Here is a 26,849-nt window from a genome sequence, read left to right as displayed (position 1 = left end):
TATGATTGTTTCATACAATTATATTGATTACTTACTGATGTGGTGCGAAGCGGTACCCACTGTTATAAAAGAGGAAGTGACACTTATCGTTATAAATATTTCGATTACCATGGCTACCCAAAGGTAGGATGGATGTTCCTGGCGAATTATCTGATATGAAAAAAAGAAAAATACAAAATGTTTTTGTTATGATTTTGTGGTCTTTAGATGAAAAAAAAAAGCTAAAAGACGCTAATGGTTTTAAGAATCGCTAGTGAAAGAAAGCAATAGAAAATGGCTGTAGGTAATTTGCAATTATTTGTCTTCATTCCTTATTTAGATTAGATGCATGTCATGATGTATTGGCTACTCACAGAAATTGAAAAGTGCATTTTTTACAAAATGAATATTTTTAAACTCTTATTCACGCGAAACAAGGCATTTTATCACCGAGATGTAAGGAATTATTGTGATTAGGGACTAGACTAAAAGGGGGGCATCCTAAGTAAGAAGTTAGGCAGCAAGAGATTTGCTTATATACATTTAAATTTTTGCATGATGAAATCGAGAAAGTAGGGAGAACAGAGGGAATTCCAAAGACAAACAGTCCAAGGAAAGAAATTATTAGAGTAGAAAGTTTTCTGCCATCTGAGAACTTCTAGAGTTAAAGAGTCAGGTTTTGCTACTAGTCGGATTGATTGGGATATTTATATTGCGTGTAGTAAATTTTCTGGAACACATTCCAAGGGATTACTTATGAAACAAGTAAATAAGTACAGAGGTGCAACATTGAGGCTATGTGACAGGAGCTAGCTAGAGCTTGTTAGATAGTGTGGAACTTATTAGGTGAAAGACTCTTTTGCACCATGTCACAGAGGAAGAGACTGGTGGTTGGTGCACCAGCCAAGATGTGGTAACAACACTCCATGCAGAGGTGAACGGCGGTTTTATTGAGATGTAAGATACTGGCAGTTATGAGAAGTTTTCTAGCCCGGTAAAGGAAGCCCACTTCCTTTGCAGCCGGCTTGACTTTATCTTCTATGTATTTATTGCAATTCCTGTTGTTTGTGAATATTAGTTTGAACATTGGACTCTCAAAGGAATGGTGCTGTCGGCTATAGTAATAGATGGTTGAAAGAGTTTTTGTTGTAGTTGAATTTTTGTCTTGGCAACATAAAATGCAGAATATATTTTTAGTTCCATTCTACTACAGATTGGAATTCTAAGGATTCAACCATTGTCTTCGATACGTGTCTATTCGATTTGCCTGCATGTTGAGAATAGGGTCTGGTGTCCTCAGCATTTATATATATATATATATATATATATATATATATATATATATATATATATATACATATAGATAGATATATATGTATGTATATATATGTATGTATATATATATATGTATGCATATATATATGTATATATATGTATATATATATGTATGTATATATATATATATATGTATATATATATGTATGTATATATATATATGTATGTATATATATATGTATGTATATATATATGTATGTATATATATATGTATGTATATATATATGTATGTATATATATGTATATATATATGTATGTATATATATGTATGTATGTATATATATATATGTATGTATATATCAAATATAAGCAACAAAACACCAACAACTATAATAAAATTAAAAATAGAAGAAAAAGAACTATAATTTTGTATACGGCCCCATACAATCAAATGTTAAAAACAAAACTTGGCAAGAAATTTCTAGATCTTATTGAAAAACACTTTCCCGCAACAAGTCCCTTACACAAAATCTTCAATAAAAATACCTTGAAGTTATCTTACAGTTGTTGCGAAAATTTAGAGATGATAATTAAAGCTAATAATAACAAAATACTAAATGAAAACAATGTAAACAACAACAAAATAAACAATAAAAAAAGTAGACACCATGACAGAAATAAAACCAACACTAGCAGAAATAATAATAATAATAATAATAATAATAATAATAATAATAATAATAATAATAACAATAACAATAACAATAACAATAATAATAACAAACCAACCCCGGACAAGAACAACCCTACCATAAATAAAAATACTAATAACGAACAAGATAAATGCAATTGTAGACACCGCACACTTTGCCCAGTCCAAAATAAATGTCTAACAAAAAGTGTAGTTTATCAAGCAACAATATTTGCGAAAGAAAACCCGAATAACAAGAAATATTACATAGGCATGCCTTCCTTAGATTTCAAAACCCGATACTATGACCACAAAAGTACATTCAAAAATAAAAAAACACCGTATAAAAACAACACTAGCGAATAAATACTGGGAACTCAAAGAAAGCGGACATTCGCCGGTAGTCGAATGGAAAATAATGAGACAAGCTACCACGTGCAGGCATTTAGACGACTCATGTAAATTATGCCTCCATGAAAAAATTGCTATCCTGTACTTTAAAGAACCTCAAAATCTATTAAACTGTAGACGAGAAATAGCAAACAACTGTGTTCACAAAATAAATTTACTCTAGGATAGCGATACAAAATAGCTTTAAAACTAACAATAACAATAGAAAACAAACAAATAAATAAATTAAATAAACATGAATATACATAAACGATCACACACACACACACACATATATATATATATATATGTGTGTGTGTGTGTGTGCATGTATGTGTGTACACATAGGTATATTTATATATATAAAAAAAATAAAAAAAATAAAAAAGGAAGGAAAAGATCTACCTTAAACCACTAACCTAGTTCTAAAACAGATCCTTTGTTCGATAAAATGCATGCCCATTGGCTGATAGGAGGGGGCGCGGTGGATACTAGAAAGCTGATTGGCTAACTAGAAATCCTCAACATATATAAAAACAAGAAGCAACTACAAAATTTGCGCATAAGCCTGACGAATCCTATAGTGGATGAAACGCAGAATATTCAGTGTAGCTTAATCGCCATATATATTTTATAAATTACTAACTATGTATGTATGTATATATATATATGTATGTATATATATATGTATGTATGTATATATATGTATGTATATATATATATATATGTATGTATATATATGTATGTATATATATGTATATATATATTTGTATGCATATATATATGTATGTATATATATATGTATGTATATATATGTATGTATATGTATATATGTATGCATATATATATATATATATATATATATATATATATATATATATATATAGAGAGAGAGAGAGAGAGAGAGAGAGAGAGAGAGAGAGAGATTGGAAGCAATTGCGTCCGGAAGGCCGTTTATGAAGATCAGGAATAAGATCTAAGAATCGATCCATAGGACACACCTGCATTAATGTTATATTGTTTGGATGTTGGGTTATAAAATATGACCAGTTTATCGTATATGCATTCAGAGATAATTATTAGGAAATGGAATTTCATAAATTCATATTTTGGTCAGAAAGAATTTTAACATTTTCGAGATGGTAAACTCTTGCTAGATTGTTTAATTATTCAAAGATTTTCGAGAAAAAAAAACGTTCCAGTTCCCATGGACATCCGCGTCCCTGTTTTAGTGCCTTTAGATACGTAATATAGTCACAGTTATCATAGTTATCTAATGTGTAAAGTCTATATAATTTCTATTGGCACTTTTGTTAAATGCATGCGAAATCATATGCATGCTATTTGACAGCACACAAACTAATAATATAAACAACTTATCTTTATTTACAAATCGACAGACAGCAGTGAAGTGACAAAATGGTCAGTATTGTGTGTGTATAATGCAGTGCGAGGCGGTGCAGAAATGTCTTCACTGATCGATGGTTGTCGACTCTCTTAGTTTGTCTTTCTTATCAGACTTCTTTTATTTACATTTCATAAATCAGAATTTGATTGTTTTTTTTTTATGTTTTGCGTTTTACGCAATTCCAATCCAGGTTAGAATGTAGGACGTCCCATTGTTTCCGTTTCTAGATTATTTTCTATGACCCCCAACTCTCGATCAGAATTAAGGTTGACGTCATCAGACGATTTCTGGCATTGCATGTGAAAACCTACACCCGATATTTTCATGTGTTGCCCATCACCTATCCAACAATCCTCCCCACCATTAAAAAAAAAAAATTCCCCTCTCGTCTCTTTACTACCATAATTACAGGTCACAATGGCACAACAAATAGAACAAGCAGCAGAATAATACAATAATCATTGTCCCATAAAAAAACAGAATGCGTTTTGTCGGGCCTCTTCAGAACTGTAGATTTCATCAAGAGCGCACACATGTTATATTCCTGCCTCATGACCATCTTCTGAGTCTGTTTCGTCATCAGGTATTAGACTTTCTGGCCTGCTCTCTAAAGATGTTGTGCTGTCAGAATCTTTTTCTGATGAGAGTACACGGTATCGGGCACAGATCCTCTATGTGTTGGGGTATCCCATTCACCAAGATGGACTGTGGACTAATTATCTTGGTTGCACGACTCTAGCCAGATCTCGTGGTACAGCGACTTTCAGGTGCCTTCACTCACAGATAGTCTCCAATTTTGTATGGACTATGCTTGAGGGCTGCTACTGGTGGCATAACATTGATTTCTTTCACCCATACCTCATACTGGTATATAGAATTGGCTGGTGAGGTTAAAGACGATTTGTCATCTTTTGAAGTCAGGTTATACCAGTAGACCGTTTCTGGAATGGAGCAGTGCATTCTAGCCACGATCTATTTCACAGTGTGTTGGCATCAGTCTGCTATACCATTCCAAGATGGGGCATATGCACAGCGAAATCTCAAGTTCACGCCTAATCATCTGCAAATGTTCGTAATTCTTTGCTGTGGAAGGCTGTGTCATTATCTATCAGTACTTCACGAGGTGGACAACGTTCAAAAACGACCACTTCCAGTTGGTGAATTATAGTTGCAGAGTCCTGCCATGCTAATTGCCTCCATACTAAAAACCATGATGGCCCGCAATTTGTGATAGTTAGGAAATTGTAAGCACCGTAATGTATAATATCCACTCCCAACCGTTGCCAATCACTGTTCACCTTCAGCTTTCCTTTCTCCCAGTGAACTGGCGCTGGATCTATAGGTTGGCATTTGACACATGTCCGTATTGCCAATCTGACTGCTGCTTTTGTTGTTGCAGGCCAAACTCTTCAGGCCAAACTCTTCAGGCCAAATAAAGAGTGCATCGCACTCCTGGATGTCCACTGTTTCTGTGAATGGTCGCAAGCACAACGTCTTCATCAACAAAGATATCATCGATGTCAGCCAACGTCGTGTGGTCTGCAACTTCCTCCTGTGATAGCACCCTGCTAACAATAGCCTTCATAATGAGGAGAGCCACGTTCAAGCCAAACCCTAAATGTGTCAGACAGTATCTATTTCCATCAAGCTCTGCTGTCTGATATGGCCACAGTGTATCGTGGACCCATACTTGGAGATATGCTTTTTGGAGCTCAAGCAGTGATTCGTTTGGTCCTTTTTGGCGCCACTCACACATCTTGGTAGCACAAACATCTGCAATTGTTGAGTTCGCGATAGTCCATCACTAGTTGCACCTTTGTTTTATTCCGCTGCATCATGGCCATCAATGGAATTAATCTCTTGGGAGGTCTGAGTCTGTCTTCCGGGTATAGAACAAGCCAATCCTTGTCTGTCCATACCTGGAGTTCTTGATCATGATCTGGTCAAAGCTCTGCAGCCACTCAATATTACACAGTCTTTCAGCTGGGCTGCTATCCATGCTCGTTTCTAATGGTCAAATGTAACAGTAAAGTCCAGTTCACTGATGGAAATAAGCGCACATGAGAAAACTTTCCTGACTCCAATCCAGACTGCACCCATAGATCCAACAGTGATGCCTCCCAATGCTTTTATCGCATCAATCCCTTACAAAAGATCAAATCCGAGTGATTTACCATGCACCACAAGAGCATCGATCCTAACATAGTCACTATCATTTGTTGAAGTAGTGACTACTCCTCTTTGCAGCATGCGTGGAATGAGCCTTAAATAGCCAGGACATCCACTTTTACTGTCTTCCAGTATTGACATCGATTCGCATCTATTATCGTATATGAGCATCCTGTATCAATTAATGCCAGACACCACATTCCATCAACGTAGGCATCAATCTCCGAGAGCACCACATTTACATCTAGGTGGGGGAGTAGGCTGGAACTTATGCCTCGTCCCCTTGTTTGTTTTCTGAATAGTCCTGGGCCCAGTGTCCAACCTTGCTACATCAGTAGCAATGAGTTCCACATCTTCGGCAATTACTTGCTATGTGACCCTTGCAATTGCATTTGAAGCAATTTACTTCTATGCCAGGGTTACTCCAGATGGGAACAGCTGATTTACCATTTGATGGACTCACAACTGCAACCACATGAAGGCTTTGGTCCCTGGTCGACGTCAACTCTCACGCTCTTGCTATTTGGTCTTCCATGGTTGGGGTTTCAATTTTTGGTGCCTGCTGAAGTGTGATGGAAATAGTATCAGGGAACCCTGTGACAAACAACACTTTGGCAAGTTGTTCTAGTCTGACTCCTTCAAAACCAGCCAGTCCAACCAACCGTCTGATATTGTTTGCATAAACCTGCTCACCAACCCATTTCACCATGGTTAACTTCCTGTAGGCTGTGAACGCACCATCCGTGAATGCCTCCTTTAATCGAGTCACTATCTGCTCGACATCCAGTTGGTCAATCTTGCTTATTTCTAAGTAGAGGGGCAATGCATCCCCCATCCAGATACAATTGCAGCAAGCTTACCACATCATCTTTTGGAGTTTTGCTACCAACCTAACTTCTTCAGCCATGCTACAGTAAATGGCTTCACCATGTTGCTGCTTAGTCATATTTTTGCCATGATAACGGTCAAAATAGCTTGAAATGTTGAAATTAAAGTTTTAAACTGCCGAATACCGTTTCATGCCAAAAAAAAAAAATCCGTCGTTCTGTTTCCACTAACACGTGAATTAATCGTAGATACAAAATGACTCCGACTGAGCAAAAAGTCTTCTCGCCAATGAAAGAAATACTGGCTTTTTATATTCCCAAAATCAACCGTGTCTTAATTTGCATATGTCACCTTTTCGTTTCCTATCAGTCGGGTTTCGAGTTTGAGTGTCGCATATGCCACGCTTGGACGCTTGTTTCCATGACTTGTCATACTTTGCTAGTCTAACTACTGCTGAAATATGAGCATCTTCCTCAAACGTTATGTATTCATTTCCAATTCTTATTGCTCCTAAATCGAAATGCACCCCATTTTGCCTAAGCCAATCACAGCACAGTATTATACTTCTATTGAGATTTTTCACAACAAAGAAGTCATGATAACATAAATCAGGACGGACCTTCCACAATTAATGGAGATCCATTAGCTGTCCTTAGATGTACTTTTATCTCATAGTCCAAGTGCTTGTCTAAGGGCGTTGAAAACACTACTATTTATCAGAGAAACTTCTGCGTCTGTATCCATAAGTTTTTATCTATAAGTTTTTCCTTCTATCCTAATTGAAACGGAATTTGTTGCGCCCATATTACCGATTATGTGCGTTAGTAACCTCTTGTTCCTTTTATCGGACGTCGTACTAACAAGGCCTTTCCGTTTCCCTGGACACAAAGTTTACAGTTTGTGTATAGGGACCTCTTTAGCACAATAGTAACATCTAATTACCATTACATGTCCTTCTCTCTAGTTTTTGTATACCGGTCCCTGCTTTCTATTTTCTATTCAATTCCCTCTTTTTCTATTCTTGTAACTTGAGAAACTAGCTGGATCTACAGCTTCAAATTTAATCTGCCGTCTAGTGTGATAATCCTCCATTAAGATGTCTTCTTATTCATAGCTTGCATCAAGCTGGATCTTCTAATTTACTTCTGATAGGTCTTTCTGATAAGTCGCCTGAATATCCTGTGGTTCATCTCTCATTACAGACATTTCTACCTCCCCATCTCTGAGGCATTCTATGGAAAATCCTAGTAACTGCTCGCTAACTCTCTCATTCCCTTGATCTATTCTACTATGAGGGGCGTACAATAAGTAATGTCTCTGACCCACTTCCCATAGCAGTAGAGCAACGAAACTTGGCACAGTTATTAGTATTTTTCTACATAGGAACCATCCAGAGTTATGCATTTCTCCCATCGTTTGATGCAGCTTTGGAGACCTTTTTTGTAGAACACCCCAGGTTGGTCCTCCAACCATGATGTGACTTCAGAAATCAAGGCTTTTCCTTTCAAAAACAACTTCATGGCTGGGAAGAGGTGAAAGTTAGAGGGTGCAAGGTCAGGAGAGTAGGGAGGATAGGGGAGAATTTCATAACCAAATGCCCGTGCTTCTGATCTGGTGACATGTGAGTTGTGGACTGGAGCGTTGTCCTGCAGGAGGAGGGTACCTTTGCTGATTTTGCCCCTCCTCTTGATTTTGATAGCTTCCCTTAATTTCCTCAAAAGTGAAGCATAATAGGCTCCTGTAATTGTGGTACTCTTTGCTAGGAAATTTGTCATCACTACTCCGTCTTGGTCCCAGAAGACTGTGAGCATGACCTTGCCAGCGGAGGGCTGCACCCTTGCCTTCTTTGGAGGTGATGAGTTCAAGTGCTTCCACTGCATTGACTGGGCTTTGGTCTCTGGATCATAGTGATGGACCCAGGTTTCATCCTGTGTAATCAATCTTTTGAAAAACTTTCACTCATCTTCTTGGCACATTTCAAAATTCATCCTCGAGCACTTAACGCGTTCTCACTTCTGGAATAGTGTGAGCAACCTGGGAATCAATCTGGCAGACACCTTATGCATATGCAAATGGTCATGAATGATAGTTTCCACAGACCCTGTACTAATCTTGACATCTTGGGCTATTTGGCGAATAGTAATGCGCCGATCTTCCAAAATGGCAGCCTCAACTTGACGGACAGATGCCTCATCAATGGCAGAAGGAAGGCGACCAGGTCTGAGAGCTGTTTCCACAGACTTCCGGCCACGATGCTAGCGTTTTACAAGGTCATATGATGGGGCATTATCACCATAAGTTTCTTTCATTTCATCAAAAGTCTTCTGTGGTGTACGTCCTTTCAAATACAAAAACCGGATCACTGCTCGACATTCAACAGGCTCCATTTCACACCTGACTCAGCTCAAACACCTGTAAAACAGAAACCATAATTAGTTCAGAGCTGTAATTTGCCACATAACCCGTAGAGATATAAATAATTGCACATGCAAAATCTCAGCTAGATCAGACAACTGGAAGTGGGTCAGGGGCATTACTTATTGCACGCCCCTCCTATATGCACCCTCTGCTAACCGTACTATTCTTTGCATATAGTCATGCATTCCTTCTAATTTAACTTACCTCACGTTGTCTAACTCGACTATAAGCTTATTGGGATTTGCGACAATCCTATAGTGATCTTCTAAGGACCTCTATAATGATTCATATTCATTATTTATCATTAGTCTATTTATGAATTGTCGGACGTGGCCCATTGTGGTGAGAAGAGCAGCTTGACACTTTTCTTCGTTCGCCGCCCTGACTAAAATACCTTTCTAAATCGTCTATCCACGCCTTATATCCACCATGCTTTTTATGTTCTAAAGGTCTTATATTGTTTAGAAGGGATTCATCTCTTATTGTTTGTGAAACCGACTCCATGCTTTTTTTTTATTGCGTGGTTAAACCCTTAATGAAAGTCGAAAAGATTTTCTGCTCCATTATTTTATTAACACAGTATTCTCAATAATATACAACAGTCGAAAGAAGAAACAAGATCGAAATCTCCAAATCAAATTTGTAACGAAACAAAAATCATTCATTTTTAACGAAATTTTGAGTAGTTCTTTGTTGTTTCATACATACAAATGTACATATATATATATATATATATATATATATATATATATATATATATATATATATATATATATATATATATATATATATACGTTTTATTTTTTATTACCGTATCTTTCTGTTAAGTTACATTTGGAACATGCTACAAACTTGAGTTAATTTCGGTGATCATGATTGATTGTAAAGATGTCACGTTTAATATTACCTTCAGTTTTCTAGAATATACTTTTTGGTTTTGTAAGAAATCATATATATTGTTTAATGGTGTTTTTTTTTTTATAAAAGTGTATTCTATATGTGTAATTAGTTATTAAATGTTTTTGAGACATACTTTATGTTGAGCTATTATAAGGGGATGAAAAATGTTAATATCTTATATATTTACTTAGAGAGAATCTTATTCATCTACAAGCAGTCATTGTAGAAATAGATAGATAAAGAGAGGGGAGAGAAGGGAATAGGGAGATAGAGAGAGAGATGGAGGATATTTTATTGTCTTACAAAAAGCCAGCTTATATTAGCTTTATTTAACTGCTATGTGAACCAGTTTCATATTGCTGGGCAATTACTTCGAAAAAAAGAACGTCTGATATGTTATACAAATTTGAATTCATTCGGTGATTCTGATTGATTGTAAAGATGCCACGTTTAATACTACGCCCGTATATGTTTAGTTTTCTAAAAAATGCTTTTTGGTTTAAGAAATCATATGTATTATTCGATGGTGTTTTCATAAAAGTGCATTCTATATGTGTCATTAGTTAATAAATGTTTTAGATAGATTTTTTATGTCGAACTATTCGGGAGTGGGAATAAAAACGCTTAATATCTTATATATTTACTTAGAGAGAAACGTATTCATTTACAAGCAGTCATAGTAGAAATAGATAAATAGATAGAGGGAGAGAGAGAGAAAGAGAGAGCTAGAAGGAAAGAGAGAAGTAGAGAGAGAGGAAGGAAGAGGTAAAAAGAAACTATTGACATATTTATCAAGAACAATTACAGGAACGGAACACAATCTCTAACACAAAAGACATTAAAGCAAAAAATGAAATAAAAACTCACTCTTAATAATGGCACAGTTGAAATTTCTCCATTTTCTTTTGAGCTAAAATCAGAAACAAAAACAGAAATTATTCTTGAAAATTTTAAAGTTATATAATTTTTTATTAAATAAATAAAATAATTTTTTGAAACGTCTTCTTTGAAAAAATTTCTTACACTAAAAGTGGAAGACAATTTTTTCAAAGATGCTTTAATTTTCTTCTCTTCATTTTGCTTGTGGTATTAACCCCAAGGAATCGACCCCTTGTAGAGAAAGAAAATTATACTTCCAATGATATTGACGGTTTTTGTAAAGTCTGAAATGGACGTGTTTGCGTGTTTGGCACAAATTTTGATTAGAAGAAATTTCATCAAATCTTTGAAAACATTATTTTGTAAGATTGATTTGAAAAATTTAGGAAACTAAATGTGATATAATGTTTTATTAAATTAATAAATCTTTTCTCAAACTTTCGGTATAAGACAACTTTTTTTGAATAAAATCTTTTCTCAAACTTTCGGTATGAGACAACATTTTTTTAAATAAATTTTTTCTCAAACTTTCGGTATAAGACAACATTTTTTTTAATAAATTTTTCTCTCAAACTTTCGGTATAAGACAGAATTTTTTTAATGATTTTTTTCTCAAACTTTCGGTATAAGACAAAATTTTTTTAATAAATTCTTTCTCAAACTTTCGGTATAAGACAACATTTTTTTTAATAAAATTTTTTCTCAAACTTTCGGTATAAGACAACTTTTTTTAAAGAAATTTTTTTTCTCAAACTTTTGGTATAAGACAACTTTTTCAAATTAGATTTTTTTCCCTTCATTTTGCTCTTGATATATTAAGCCCGATAATATTCCATCTTCTACAATATTAACCCTCATGAAGAGAAAATTATATATCCTATGTTATTGATGGTTGCTTTAAAGTACACCAAAAATTTATTCAGAGTACTTTGTGATAAGATTCCATTGTTTAGATGGTATTTTGTTCTTCATCCATTCAGATGTCATTGATTGAACTTTATCTTGAAGTTCGTTTTTTTCCCTTCATTTTGCTGATGATATTAACTCTGAAGGATCAACCCCTCATCGAAAGAAGAATATATGTCCGTTTGATGTATTATGTTGTAAAATACTTTCATAAATTTGTGCTCACTAAGTATGGAGGCAACCTGAATCAGTGTTGAAGTGTTGAGCAAGGCGTTTGGTCACCATACATTCAGATCATTAGTTCTGCCTTATTTACATCTTGGTCAAAGAAAACAGTGGTGCTAGCGTTTTGTCCTCTGACTCGTTTCTGGGCAACTTCAATCCATATTTTTGATCTTACCACACTAGAAGCGCCGTATGCGTCCCCATCTTGTGTCCATGTAATCTTTTGCAATGTAGATTTCTAAGGCCACTGTGGGTGACCATTATAATATGCTTCCAATATGCTTCATCTCTGATGATGAATAGGGAGCACTCAAGTAACTGTTCAATTGGCGATGGCTCTATGTTTATGGATGCCCAGAGGAATTTCTTTACTTAAACTCGGAATCCGTCCAGAAATACATTTAGGTAACCCTTCAAACAGAACGGTCAATTTCTTCAAAGAAGATATCTAAATCTCGCTTGCCAATATTTTCTGCATAATAAAACGTTTGTATGCTGCGCAAGAGTCCATTGCAAAAGTTTTGTACAGCACGGCCAGCTGAACATTGGATTTATCATTCTCATAAAAATTCATGCACCTCACTTTAGTTGCAGATATATGACCAATTCGTTCTGTCTGATCCTACATAAGTAACAGGTTATCTTGATTTTTACTTATCTCTAGAATGAATGGGGTTTTTTGGGGGGAGGGGGGTCGCTGAAAAGGCATGAAGCCACTTGATATAAAAAGCTAATAAGAACAGAAGCTGATTATTGCAAACAATGTCTATCGACCTTAGTCTTGAAAAGAAAAAGGCAGTAGGTATAAGGAAAACATTGCGTAGGAAGAGAATTCCACAACTTTGTGATCCTTGGAAAGAAGCTACTAGAATAAGAAGCTGTATTATGATGAGGTATTTTAATAAGAATTCACCCATCTAAAACAATGTTCATTTGCAAAATTTGAAATCGTGTCATTGCACAAAAATAACAAGATTCTCTCTTGTAAACGGAATTCTTTCTGGATTTAATTCTCGATGAACAACACACGACGCAACCCTTAATCTTTTACCTCATGGACCGCATGATGGCTGCTATAAAATATCCGTTTGGTGTGGATTTGTTTTACCTTTCCAATGAATTGCAAACGATTGGTTCATGTGAAGACTGGTTCCTTTCAATTATTGGTGAACAGTGCTGAGGTACAATATCAAACACAACCCAACACCTAAAAAAATACAAAAAAACATAAAAAAAATAACTTGTATTTATTGTTAACAAGTATAGAACAGTTAAACACAATCTATATTTTATACTTTCATTATAAACATATTTTAACATATAATAAAAGTTCTATTTTATTGATGTTCAATGTTTTGTATATAATTTGTGGTGGTGGTATTTTTTAGACTTAGGGCGAATATAAAGAATTGAATAAAACTCTAATATAAATTAATGATTAACAGTTACTCTATATTTACAAGTGAAGAAAAGAAATACTTTTTAGTCAAAAACGTCTTATTTGAAAAGAACTCTGTAACACGTGTTTATCAAAGGTTGTCTCTTTCTAGAAAGGCCAAGAAGACATATCTCTATTCTTCAAATTTCTTTGAAACAGACAGGTCATCAAAGCAAAGAGTTATTTTCCTTTTATTTCTAAGACTCGAGTTTCGCCCTCATTTTGGGCTCATCAGTTAGACGCATCCGAACTCAGGATTTGAAACTTGAGCCTCTTGCATGCTAGGCGAGCACTCTACCAACTGTGCAAATACGCCACACACACAAGAAAACTTATTAAAATTATTACTTGTGAGACGTCGGCTTGGGTTATAGCTGGTTGGATGACTACGTCCTTTGTTCAGTATAAGGTAGGTTCATTCCACTGTCGGATTTTCGCCGCGGTTCACTTGATCTGTGTAAGTTAATAACCTTTCTTGTGTGTGTGGCGTGTTTGCTCAGTTGATAGAGTGCTCGCCTAGTCATGCCAATTATTCAATCTTGTTTCTGGGTAGACAAGAAGCTTTCATACACCCAATTTCCTCTCAGCCCACACCTTATCACTTATGACAGTGCTAACCTTAGGCCATACCTGCTGATTTCAGCAATCATCTTAGGTTCATTGATGATGGCTAGAATAAAAGATACACATCTGTTCAGGACCCTATTTGTTTTTCGCCAAAACTCATGGAAATCAGGCCTCTGATCAGTTACTTGCCGGAATGAGCATATGAGTCTCTTGTTTTTAATAATCCTTTTGCAATCGTTGCTGGCAGTCCTAAAGGCGACTTTAATTCCAGGACATCTATTTTATTGAATGCAATTGAAATATTGATTTCTGTGTGCAATTGCGGCAGCACATACTGGTATGTACCATGGCTGGCTGTTTGATTTCTTTTGGAATTTCTTTACAGGTATGCAGCTGTTTATATAAACAGTTAACCAATCAGTTTAGTCGCATTATATAGAGGACGCATTTTTTTTAAACATGGACTTTCAGATATGAACGTTTGGAAACAGTCAACGATCGCTTATCAATACACTGTTTGATGGAGAATGACATCTGGGGTCTTGTTACACTTTGTTTTTATCTTAATTGAGAAAACCGAGTGATCGAAAGATCCTAGAGGAGACAGACAGAGGATGAGCAGAGTTCAGAACAAGTTGTCAGAAAATGATCAAGAAAACTTGGAAATTGTGCATCAGCATATGGTCTCTCATGATTAGCTCTTAACCTCGGGCAGGTTGGAACGTAGACTCCTGATTTTGGAGAATGAAACCTGGTAGTGGAGATATATATTAGAAGTTTGGGTTCTGGGTTTATTCTTGTGTTATTTAAACTTTTCATGTTGAGGTTTGTAGAATTTGTGGAAGAGGTCAGCAGACTCGTTTATTGTCATATTAATGTTGACATTTATTTTTAATTTCTCTTAAATTGGAATTCATTTCAAACTGCTTATTAAATTAACAAAATTGTTATGTCTTTTTCTAACATGAAGAAAAACATATTATTTTAATTGGAATTCATTATCGAGATGAGTATTATTTATTAATTTTTATTTATTGCAGACTAATATCCTCATCTTTTTCTTAGTTGTTTCACGACGTTTCGGCCAACTATTCCTCTGGCCTTCATCAGGTGGTAACTGCGACAGATAGGAACTCTAAATATCCTGGTGAGACAACAACAACTACGGAAGGCAGTAATTGAAGTGAATGCAGTCAAGAGATTCAGAGTTTCTATCCGTCACAGTTACCACCTGACGAAGGCCAGAGGAATAGTTGGCCGAAACGTCGTGAAACAACTAAGAAAAGATAAGGATAATAGTCCGCAATAAATAAAAATTAAAATGAAGGAAAACGTTTAGCAAAAATAAATTAATTTCATTTAAGGTTTTTTTCCCATCAACTTTCTTTAAATAGCTTTTTATTCTTAATAAGTGATGTTACAGTCATGATAACTGCAATGCAAATAATTAAAAAAATACCTCAAATAAAGTGAATTAATTACCAAGAGTATCGGAAACATGGGAGAAATTCGTCTGTTGGAAAAGGAAAGTCAAGGAAAAAATCTGGAATATATATATATATATATATATATATATATATATATATTTTAAATTTGTCTTTACATAAGCAGTAGTTTGTTGCTACACAGTCATGAGCATGTTTTGGTAGAATTCTGCTTTCGAAAATAAGGGCTGTGCCTAAAGAGGTCTCTAGTTAATAAATACTAGTAGACCGAAACATGCTCATGACTGTGTAGCAACAAACTACTGCTTATGTAAAGACAAATTTAAAATGTAAATTGCTCTACTTCCGTATTGAGCACTCTTGTATTAACCTCGTTATATTTCACTGGTTACCCTACTTTTGAAAAATAGCAACCTCAAATTATATACATATATATATATATATATATATATATATATATATATATGCTTACTCTACTAGTACACACATATATATATATATATATATATATATATATATATATGCTTACTCTACTAATACATATATATATATATATATATATATATATATATATATATAGGGCACTAGTGTATATATATATATATATATATATATATATATATATATATATATATATATGGCACATATACTAGCAGGTATATACACTTGTGCCCGATATTATTCATACCCCCCCTTGAAAATTGAGTTTATTAGGTGTAACTTTGTAAGAATTTATTGTTTACGTCCATATTGATACATATTCTTAATAAACTCCTTCTGATCATTTTCGTCATTTTAAAATCTCGGGATACTTGTAATAAAAGAAATATACAGCTATTTATAAAATCTGCAATGTTCAAAAATAATCATACCCCCTTATTTTTTCAGTATTAATCGAGTTTCTGACTGTTTGTTTCCTGTTTGATTCTTATTTTGAATGCTTTTATACAACCTTTGATTAATTTCATTTCGTTTTTTGCATTTTTCAGAAATTAAAATGATATCAACTGAAAACCAATAAAAGAATAAAAATTATTAGAATGGGGAAGAAAAAAGAGCTTAGTAATGATCTTAGGACTAAAATTGTGAATTCACATAAGGATGGTTTAGGTTACAAGTCAATTTCCATGAAATTTGAGGTCCCTACAGCAACAGTACAGAGCATCATCAAAAAATTCCAGAGCCACCACACAACAAACAACTTGATTGGTAGAGGAAGGAAAAGGAAACTGTCTGCTAGAGCCACCAGGAATATTGTAAGAAGTGTTAATGCAAATCCAACCACCATTACTAAGGACAATTTAGAAAATCTGGAGTCTTCTGGCATAAAAATATCAAGGCAAACATTGGAAAGGACTCTGCATGAAAATGGTCTGAAAGGAAGAAGACCAAGAAGGACTCCATTGCACACCGGAAAACACCTTGCAGCACGTCTAAAGTTTGCTAGGACCCATGTGAATTCTCCAGAGTCCGTTTTCTCAAGTATTTTGTGGACTGACGAAACAAAAATTGAATTGTTTGGCCATATGGATGCTTCTTACGTTTGGAGGAAGAAAGGAGAAGCTTACAACCCAAAGAACACCATACCCACGGTGAAACATGGTGGTGGTAGCCTAATGTTTTGGGGCTCCTTTTCGGCTAGTGGTCCAGGTAGTTTGGTCAAGATAGATGGAACCATGAAGAAGGAGCAATATTTGGAGATACTCCAGAAAAACTTTAGACAGGATGCGGAGAAGCTCCATTTAGGACCAAACTGGGTCCTTCAACAGGATAATGATCCAAAACATACTGCCAAAATAGTCAAGAAATGGTTTGAGGATAATCAAATTAATGTTTTGGAATGGCCTAGCAAGAGTCCCGACCTGAACCCTATCGAAAACCTCTGGCACATATTGAAAACTGAGGTTAAAAAGCGGAAACCTAGAAATTTGAGGGATTTGGAGAACTACTGCATTGAAGAATGGTCAAAAATCAGTGTTGATGCTTGTAAAAACCTTGTTGATAAATATCCAAAACGGTTACAGGCAGTTATTAAGAATAAAGGGCATGCTATTGACTATTAGTAAGAGAGGTATGAATAATTTTGAACTAGTGCCATTATTGTTTTTCTTTGTATAATGTTTCAAATTTGCATAATTTATTTATTTGTTGAGTTTAAATTAAATGCTTATGCTTGATTTATTGTTTGAAATCCCTTTAATATTGTCTATCTTCTGGTTTGAGCAATATTCTTATAGAAATCTCAAAGATCCGAGGGGTATGAATAATATCGGGCACAAGTGTATATATATATATATATATATATATATATATATATATATATATATATATATATATATATATATATATATATATATAGGGCACTAGTGTATATATATATATATATATATATATATATATATATATATATATATATATATATATATATATGCTAGTAGGGTAAGGATTAGGGTCTGTTGAAAATATATGTTTTATTTGATTACTTACCATATAATATTCAGAATAGAACAAGTGATAAGCCCCATAACAACTGCTAGTCGATATTTTTTAATCTGAAAATAAATGCAAAAGAATAAAAAAAAATCAGTACAATATGAAAATAATGACGTCACAAATTTTAGTTGGAATTGACTTGATGACTTTCATGTACGCTGAATTTGAAATTTATTTTTACATTGGCATTACTACTTATCAAGGCCAATAAGCCACTCGAGGATAAGGGTTAAAGAGTGTACAGTAGACAATTGTTAGTAATGGAAATTCGGTAAATTTGTTAACTTATATGGAATGGCTCATCAAGAACTTGTTTACGTTGGACTTGAAGACAACCATATTGTAGTCAGCTGGAAAGCAGGAAAATGGAAGACAATCCCATAGGCGTGCAGTTCTAAGAAAGAAGCTTTGTTTAGGGAAACTACGTTCAGGTTTAGGCACAGATAAAGAGTGGGGGAAATTGTTGATTGTGTTTTCTGCTAGACGGGTGTTTCTTGTGAAAGTTTGGCGAGGGGGGACCATAGATTGGAGCTCAGTCGAGCACTTGCCATGAAAATAATGATAAAGCAGAGACAAACTCGCAACATCTCTTCTGTGAGAAAGAGGTTACAGGGAAGAGAAAAGGACATTCCCTACGAGGCTACGAAGTCTATTTTGAACTCTATCAAGGCAGGACAAGTCCTTTCTACCAGCTCCTGCCCAGATGTAGCAACAATACTCCATCCTTGGACGTACCTGACTCTTATATAGATAGAGAATTTCATCAGCAGTGAGATATCTACTGGATCGATAGAAGGATCCCACCATCTTTCCAGCCGCCTTGGCAACGGATTTAATGTATGTGTTCCATTTAAGATCAGGAGTAAAGGTCAAGCCCATAAGCTTGTCAAAACATGAGGCCTTCCCAAGACGAGAGCCATTCATTTCAATTCATGCCAGATGGGGATCAGAGCGTTGATGATATAAAGATAAAAGTTTAGTTTTAGATGCATTAAAAGTAACAAGCCACCTCTTTCCCCATTGTACCACTTGCTCAAGATCAGAGGAGAGAGAATTGGAGAGAACTTGGTCGTTTATGGTCTTAGATGTGCTACCATAGATAGTAGTGTCATCAGCATAAATGTCTATAAATGATGTAAGGATATGATTTGGAAGATCATTAATGTAAATCAGGAAGAGAGTTGGGCCCAGGATCGACCCCTGAGGAACTCCAGCATTAATACTGTGAGCTTCTGATTTCTGCCCATCAACCATTACTTTTATGAACCTATCAGAGAGAAATGATTTAATAATTGAGAAGACATTTCCAGCTATACCGTAGCTGCAGATCTTGTGAAGTAAACCTTTATACCATACTCTATCAAAGGCCTTTGATATGTCAAGAGCAATTGCACTAGAAAGGTAGCCTCCATCGAGAGATTCTCTTATCCTATGAGATATAACTGTAAGCACATCTGCTGCAGATCTAGCAGCATGATTTTACCATTTATAATTTGCAATCAGAGAAATGAAAGGAAACAAGTAGAAGTTCTCGGAATCTGCTTCCTTCAAACAGATATGCAGACGTTATTCTTTAAAAGAATAAGGACAGATGCTATTCTGAAATGGTGTACTTCATATCTGTCCATAATCTACACAAAACACTTGAAAAAGTGCTTTTTTCATCAATGTCGCAAAACTGAAAAGAAGATCATTTCCTTATATTGAAGTATTTTAAGATTTTTCATAATATTAATTAACTAGCAGAATCTGTGGACATTGCACAGCAGTTGAAATTTTTTTAAACATATTATAAATAAAATGAATAAACAAAAAATAAAACAAATAACAATGAATTTGAAATAATTTTTTAGCAAATTCATTATTAATCTTTTAAAGCTAAAAAGAATTTATTTAAAAAATTTAGATTTGTTTCAATAAAAATTCAGTACACAATACATTGTTTTGTTGTGTTTTTTTTTCTGAATAATTTTTTAATATAAATTATGAAGGAACACATGTCCATTCACTTGCACACTTTCTTAAACATTTTAAAAAGAAACTAAAATAGAAAATCTTATAGTTTCCTCTTAATATGGCTTTATTTTTAAAGTGCTTTTATCCGGATCTCGTAGCATTATGATCATATGGCAGTATAGTATCCCTCTTTTTTGAAATTCAATAACATAAAGATTTGCAAATAGAATTCCCAGTACATGTCTGTCTTTAATGTTTTTCAAAAGTTCAGCTAGATGTGTGTGATACACACTTGATATTAAGTCAGGTCGATTTTGTGCAATGTTTTATGGCCTCAAGTTGTTTATTATTTCATGGCATCTTAGATTAAACGTATATGTAAGGAATAGGCCTGGTTTTCTGTATTTACAAAAAACTGCTTTGTAATAATTGCTTTTTTACTAATTTCAGCATGACATGTAAGTAGCTAATAATGTTTTTATAACCCTATACACTCCTGGCCGCATTCATCGGATCCTGGTTCATGGGAACATACTTGTGATGTATCCCTGGCCGTGCTCATCGCTCCCAGCTCACAGGACCATAGGTGCAACCCAGTAGGGCTACATTCTTACTTGTCTAGTGGTGGACCTCTATGGGTGACCAGACTCTCATTGGTCACTAGAAAATATCGCTCTGCTGCTCAGGGAACGCAAAACGTGCATGATCCTAAGTCCATGTCGCAACATTGTCCACTTCGGCCATCGCTTTGACTTTGTGCTGGATCTGGGCTGTCTCTTCCATCGTCTGGCATCAGGGAATGCCTGAAATAAACTGCATCTTCATTTAGGTCGGCAATCAAAAACAAAGAAAAACTCGGAGTCATTTTCTAATAAACCAAACAAAATAATTATTTATAAACCATTTTAAGATATTCAGGGTAAAACTTGTTTAAAGGTGAGTTCTTTGGGTTCCTAACAGCTTCGTGATGCAGGTTGTATAACTTAAATTCATTTAGTTAATTTCCTAACTAAGAACAAGAGCTTTTCAACTTAGCTCTTATGGAAGTTTCTGGTTCCTGCCCCACCGGGCGGGAGGCCACGGCGATGTGCACTTCTCAATACTAACCAGCAAAAGACATATTTCTAAAAACACAATGATTTTTATTAAATCGATTTCTTCCCCTTCTGTCATTTGAAGATTATTTCTTTCTCTTTGCCTTCTTCCTCTATCCCTTCTTCCTCTATCCCATTATTTTATATACTTTTTCTTTTCGCTTTTCTTGTGAATTTCTTCTTTATCTTTCAACTCAAATTACTTTTCTCTCAAAGATTATCTGTCCAAACTAACTTATCAGCTAACTCTGGCATTTTCCAAGTTTCGTTTCCATGTGGTCTGACACTTAACTAGACCAGGTGACTTCATGACAATCTTTTCCAGATAACAGATCAGACATTTTGAATCTAAGTTATTGTACTTGTCTCCCTCAATTAGTTATTCAAAATTTATTTTTACCAAACCCAACTAGAAAAACAATCTCTTGTTCCAAAGAATCCTATTTTCAGATTTATATTCTCCTTTCATGAAACAGATACTATTTCTCTGACGGATAGAATCTCATGAACATCTATCTTTCCTTGACCAAGTGTCAGCATGCCCCCCCCTAACCATATCTCCTCCTCTCTCATCTTCATCTAGCTGAACGGGATACCTGGCATCACCCGGGATCCTGTACATTTTCACCTACAATGCGTAGGTTTAAAAGATCCTTACTCAACAAAAGCACCCTATAATTGTATATATTTCGACATGATACTTTAGTGGGTAATAATGTTTCCAGCTAAAATGCATAGATTTAAAAGATCCCTAAACAACAAATGCACTATATGATTTTACTTATTTCAACATGACACATAAATAGGTAATAATGTTTTCAACTGAAATGCATGGAAATTTATACTAATTTCAACATGAATTGTGAGTAGGCAATATTGTTTTCACCTGAAATACATATGTTTAAAAGATCTGCAATCAGCAAAAGTACCTTATTATTTTACATAATTTGTCATGACACTTGAGTAGGTAATAATGATTTCACCTGAAATGCATTTGAATTTTGACTAATTTACAGATAACATGTAAGAAGGTAATAATGTTTTCACCTGAAATGAGTAGGCTTAAAAAAATCCCTAATCAATAAAAGCACTATATGGTTTTACTTATTTTGACATGACATTTAAGTAGATAATGTTTTCACCTGAAATGCGTTGGAATTTGTACTAATTTCAACATAACATATAAGTAGGTAATAATGGTAATAACATTTTTTGAAAAGGGAATGGTTTTAATGATTTTTAACTACTAAAAAGTAATTATAAAGGAAGTAATTCGTTTCTCATTAATTAATACTTGTGATGATGATTTTTTTTTTGACACTGGACGTACGGACAAGTGTATTAATATAAATAAAACAGAAACCATTTTCCACCAGAAAGAAAATCGAAATAGAAAATATTTGAGCAATTCAATATATCTAAGAAAAATATTTTATAAAAAGGACAAAAATAAACCCATTCACCTGAAAAAGGCATCAAAAACAAAAAATACCTGTGATGACTCATTTTCAATTTTTGCAAACAAAAACGGCATAACAAAGAAACCTCCGCCTACAAAAGAATTTTTTTTTAAATTAAGTTTAATAAAAATAATTGTCAATTTAATTTTCATAATTTGTATATTTTCAAATATCCTTTTTTTCCTGATTAACGTTTAATTTTAAGAACATTTACAATTGTTCTTTTTTCTTTCTGCTCAACTTGTATTTATTTCACTGTCTTGCATAAGCTACTCTCTTTGCTTCTCTGATCGTTTAGCTTATTATTTCTTTCTCGGCGTCAACTAATAAAAAAACATTTTCGGTTGTTTGAAACAATAAATGTGTAATGAAAGTAAAACAGAAAACAAAAACCCCAAAGGCAGATTGAAGCTGGCAAAAAAAAAAAAAAACTTCCCCCAAAATTTGAATATTGAGATTAGTGTTTATTGGAATTATTAAGGAGTTACTAAATAGGTGCCTCGTGATTGGATGAAAAAAAAAAACAAAAAAAAAAACAAAACAATCACAAACTTCCCTTTTAGATCCTCACCAACACCCACGAGAGTGGTTTCCACAAATTCTCTTCCTCGTTCGCTTGTCGGGCCCTCAAAGACAACATGTATTTATCAGCTCTCTCCGTCATTTTTAACACCAGACACGTATAAGGATTTTCGACAAAAACTGCAGTACGGGGAAAACTCAACGCTCCCTTTTTTACCTCAACCCAGCCAAAACGTCACAGAAAACACACACCGTTAACAAGACGAGTTTTTGCAATGAAACATTCTTTTTTCCTACTCCTTTGTATAAATAATTTTTTTTAATAACATTTTTCATTTATGTTGGGTTCCTGTCTTCTTGTCGATGTCACACTATTTTGTTACCATATATAATCGGGAAATTCCCAACATGTTTCAATGTTCTTTGTTTTATTTTTTTTTTTTAGATCTGTGGTGGGAAAGTCCGATGCGAATGAATATAAAGTTGAGCTTAGTCTTTCTTTCTCTCCATCTCTAAAATTAAGAAAATAGGATTTTCAATACAGGGGCCAAACCCAACATTTTCGACCGGTGAAAATCATTCCCACTCGTTTGAAAGAATAAAATTAAGACCATAAAATTTTTTTTTTAAACAAGACAGAACAAAAAAGCAAAAAGACAGATTGAATGTCTCCTCCTCGCTCTTCAGCCAGGGGAGGTGAAATTGATATTCAACTACAACACTATGAATCTTGAACCTGCATACACTCGCACTGACAATGGCCACATAAGCAAATACTCATTCACTCACACAAGTTCTCATATATGCACACACAGACAAAATAAAGTCAAACCAACACACAAACACATTGCCTATTAATCACATATGCATACTCACACTGACAAACATATAAATATACGAGTGTCATTCTTAAAGTAAAGCCTCCTATTTTTTAACTTAAAAAGTTGTATAGCTACGAAGATGGGAGTGGTACCATTAAAGCGAGCAACTTTTGTGCTCCATAATCTTTTCTACATAGTCACCACCATTTTCAATATACTTTTTTTCAGGAATTCAGTTAGAGTCTCACACCGTCAATATCTGCAACAGAGAGATGAAACTTTCAGTCATCATAACAATGCAATTTGCAATCCCCTCTAATCCATTCGGGCGGAATAAAAATAGGAGGCATTACTTTTGGAACGCCTCTTAACACTTCCAAACTTTTTGAAGCGAACACTTACTCACTAAAAATATCTTCACATTATTATAAGTTTATAGATATACTAACAGGTTACCATCTGTTGCCTGGTTGTAAAATATGCATAAATGTTATATTTTAATTCATGTAGATTTCTTATTTATATTATAGAGCCAATTCTCTATTGATTATTATCCAATATATAGTAATAATTTCAAAAGTTATCATAAAATATGATTTGGGTACCATCTGTTAGAATCGAAACCAAGACGTTTATCGCTCCAGCCTTAGTCTTTATGTATCTCTCCGGTGTCGTTACCTTCTGTGATACTGACAGATGGATATGAAAGGATATTAAGCAACTTTGAACTATGAATGTTTAATGTTACGCATTCACAAAAGTAACGTTTTATGTTTTATTCGACTTATCCTGACAAGGTCAACTATTTTGTTTTCAATTTTAACCATTTAGCAGCAATCTTTGCTGGCTAACAATCAAATCGGAAGTATTTCACAGGTCCAAATATCCTATATATAAAATTTTAATTCTGTAGACCAAATATTCAGAGACGTGTTTGTTAGAGACTTTTTGCACACACACAAAGTTCACTTTATATATATATATATATATATATATATATATATATATATATATATATATATATATATATATACTAGCTGTAACCTGCCACGCGTTGCTGTGGCTCAAGTTGGTGCAATGGAAAAAGTTCCAAAATGAGAAAAAGCATGTTTCTTATAGGTTTAATTTTCCATTTTGCATGGGTACACAATTTTTGTTGTTCCATTTTCTTAGCTGATATAGAGAATTTCTGGTTTGGTAACTCTTGAATACGTAACATAAATTGTCCATGTGACAAAACAAAGCTTGGATTGGTTTATATTTCACAACATGATAATTAGTACACCAAATTTCAGTTGCAATACATGCGGTGGCATCCCTGGCAAATATAGCTGTTGGATAATTAACCACTTTATCTGCTTTCACAACAGTGTCGATGGATTTGTATTTGACTACCTCACTTGGAATTTTACATTGAATAATAGCGTTAAGTTCATTGGCGTCTTTGTATTGACCTACAAGAATAGCTCATTCACTCAGTCAAGTGGAATTCTTATAATTTGAATATCTGCAAAAACCTTTTAAACTAACTGTTCTTTTGATTAAATAAAATTACAGAAATTACAGAAGTTAAAAGTCAAAGAATTTTGCCCTTAACTCTGATCAGCTGGCACTTTTTCGTACCCAATTTCCCACAAGTGATGCAAAAATTTTTGTGCGGATCGAACAGTCTGCAACTGGATATGCATATTTTGAGTTAAGTTTAATGTCTTCACATGGAACATAAAAGTAGAGTATTTGAGGCAAGCATTTATTTCATCTGCTGATGTTGATTGAAGAATAACAGGTAACATTTGTCTGAAATCTTCTGCAAGCAATATTACTGCATTCCCAAATGGTCTGACATTGCCACGCAAATCTTGCAAGGATCGATCAAGAGCCTCAAGTGATTTTTTGGGTACCATTGTGCATTCATCTTAAACAATAAGTTTGCATTTCTGCAATATTTTTCCCCATATTGGATATTTTGGAGATGTCGAACATGAGATTTTTGAAAAATTGAATGTTTTAAAGTAGAATAAATAATTCTTCTACTTGGCAGCAAGGTCGCAGGTATTCCTCATGCAGCAAGGGCTAAGACTATGTCATTTTGTTACCAAATGGCTGCCAAAATCAATTTGATTAGAAAGGTTTTATCAGTTACTTCTGGTGCTGTTCAAGTTAGCAGTAATTTCCAAATAACTTCTATTCTCACAGTCAGTAAATTAGGTGACTAAAATAGCACGATAACATAAGTGCATAAGTGCCACTTTATGTACTCCTTGGGCGTTGAGTTCCATGGCGACCAGCATAATTATTTAATGGTCGCTCCCTTAGACCCCCCCCCCCAGTCAAGGCTAATGCATGCGCACGTAACAATTTTTATTTATTGAGGTCGGCTTAGTAACCCTTAAACGCATGCCGGAAGATTTAAATTGGTTCATTATTGTTGTAATGAAAAAAAAAAGTTTCATTCAACACAAAACCAAAAACACATATTAATGATAAATGATTTATTATTCTATTCATTGAAATTTAATAATTTTTAGATAAAAGAAGTAAAAAAAAGTTAATAGAAAAATAGTTGCTTATGTGCGCATGTAAAAATGTTTGTAAAAGTGAGAAATTATTTTAATCATTTAAAAAACTTGTCTTATTTTTTTGTTTTATTTTTAGATTAGGTCCACCTTATAATCACCCCAACACCCTCATCTTAAGAACAGCTTCCGGAATAAACACCACTTTTGGAGGAGGGGGGGCTATTTGCAAAATTTAACTGATATTTGTTGTCAGCATACCCACCCGAAAATACTATTAAAAAAAGGGGAGGGGTTCAGTGCCCGTTGCAGAGAAGTAGATTTATTTATCAATAAAAGTTGCGAAGAAGTAAATTTATTTATCAATAAATGTCGTCATTTAAAAAAGAAAATTGTGGAGGTGGACTTAAATGTAAATATTTACCCAAAAAACTATCCCGAAGTTTATTACAAAAACGTTTTGTTTTCG

General features: G+C 34.3%; 1 protein-coding gene across 1 annotated transcript in view; it reads right to left on the bottom strand.

Annotated features, from left to right (window-relative positions):
* The window catches only part of LOC145291075 (uncharacterized), a 115,125-nt gene that overhangs the window by 34,438 nt on the left and 53,838 nt on the right, over positions 1-26,849 (bottom strand). The window contains exons 10-14 of the mRNA XM_080136589.1: positions 22,554-22,612; positions 18,006-18,070; positions 13,177-13,275; positions 10,926-10,968; positions 36-150 (exon numbers count right to left, since the gene is read on the bottom strand). Of these exons, the coding sequence (XP_079992715.1) occupies positions 36-150; positions 10,926-10,968; positions 13,177-13,275; positions 18,006-18,070; positions 22,554-22,612 (381 nt within the window). The remainder of the gene's footprint in view (positions 1-35; positions 151-10,925; positions 10,969-13,176; positions 13,276-18,005; positions 18,071-22,553; positions 22,613-26,849) is intronic.

This window comes from Euprymna scolopes, chromosome 12, assembly GCF_053919585.1.
Source record: "Euprymna scolopes isolate OS-2025 chromosome 12, ASM5391958v1, whole genome shotgun sequence".
In the NCBI taxonomy this organism is placed as follows: Eukaryota; Metazoa; Mollusca; class Cephalopoda; order Sepiida; family Sepiolidae; genus Euprymna; species Euprymna scolopes.
This window is presented reverse-complemented; position numbering and strand designations above follow the sequence as displayed.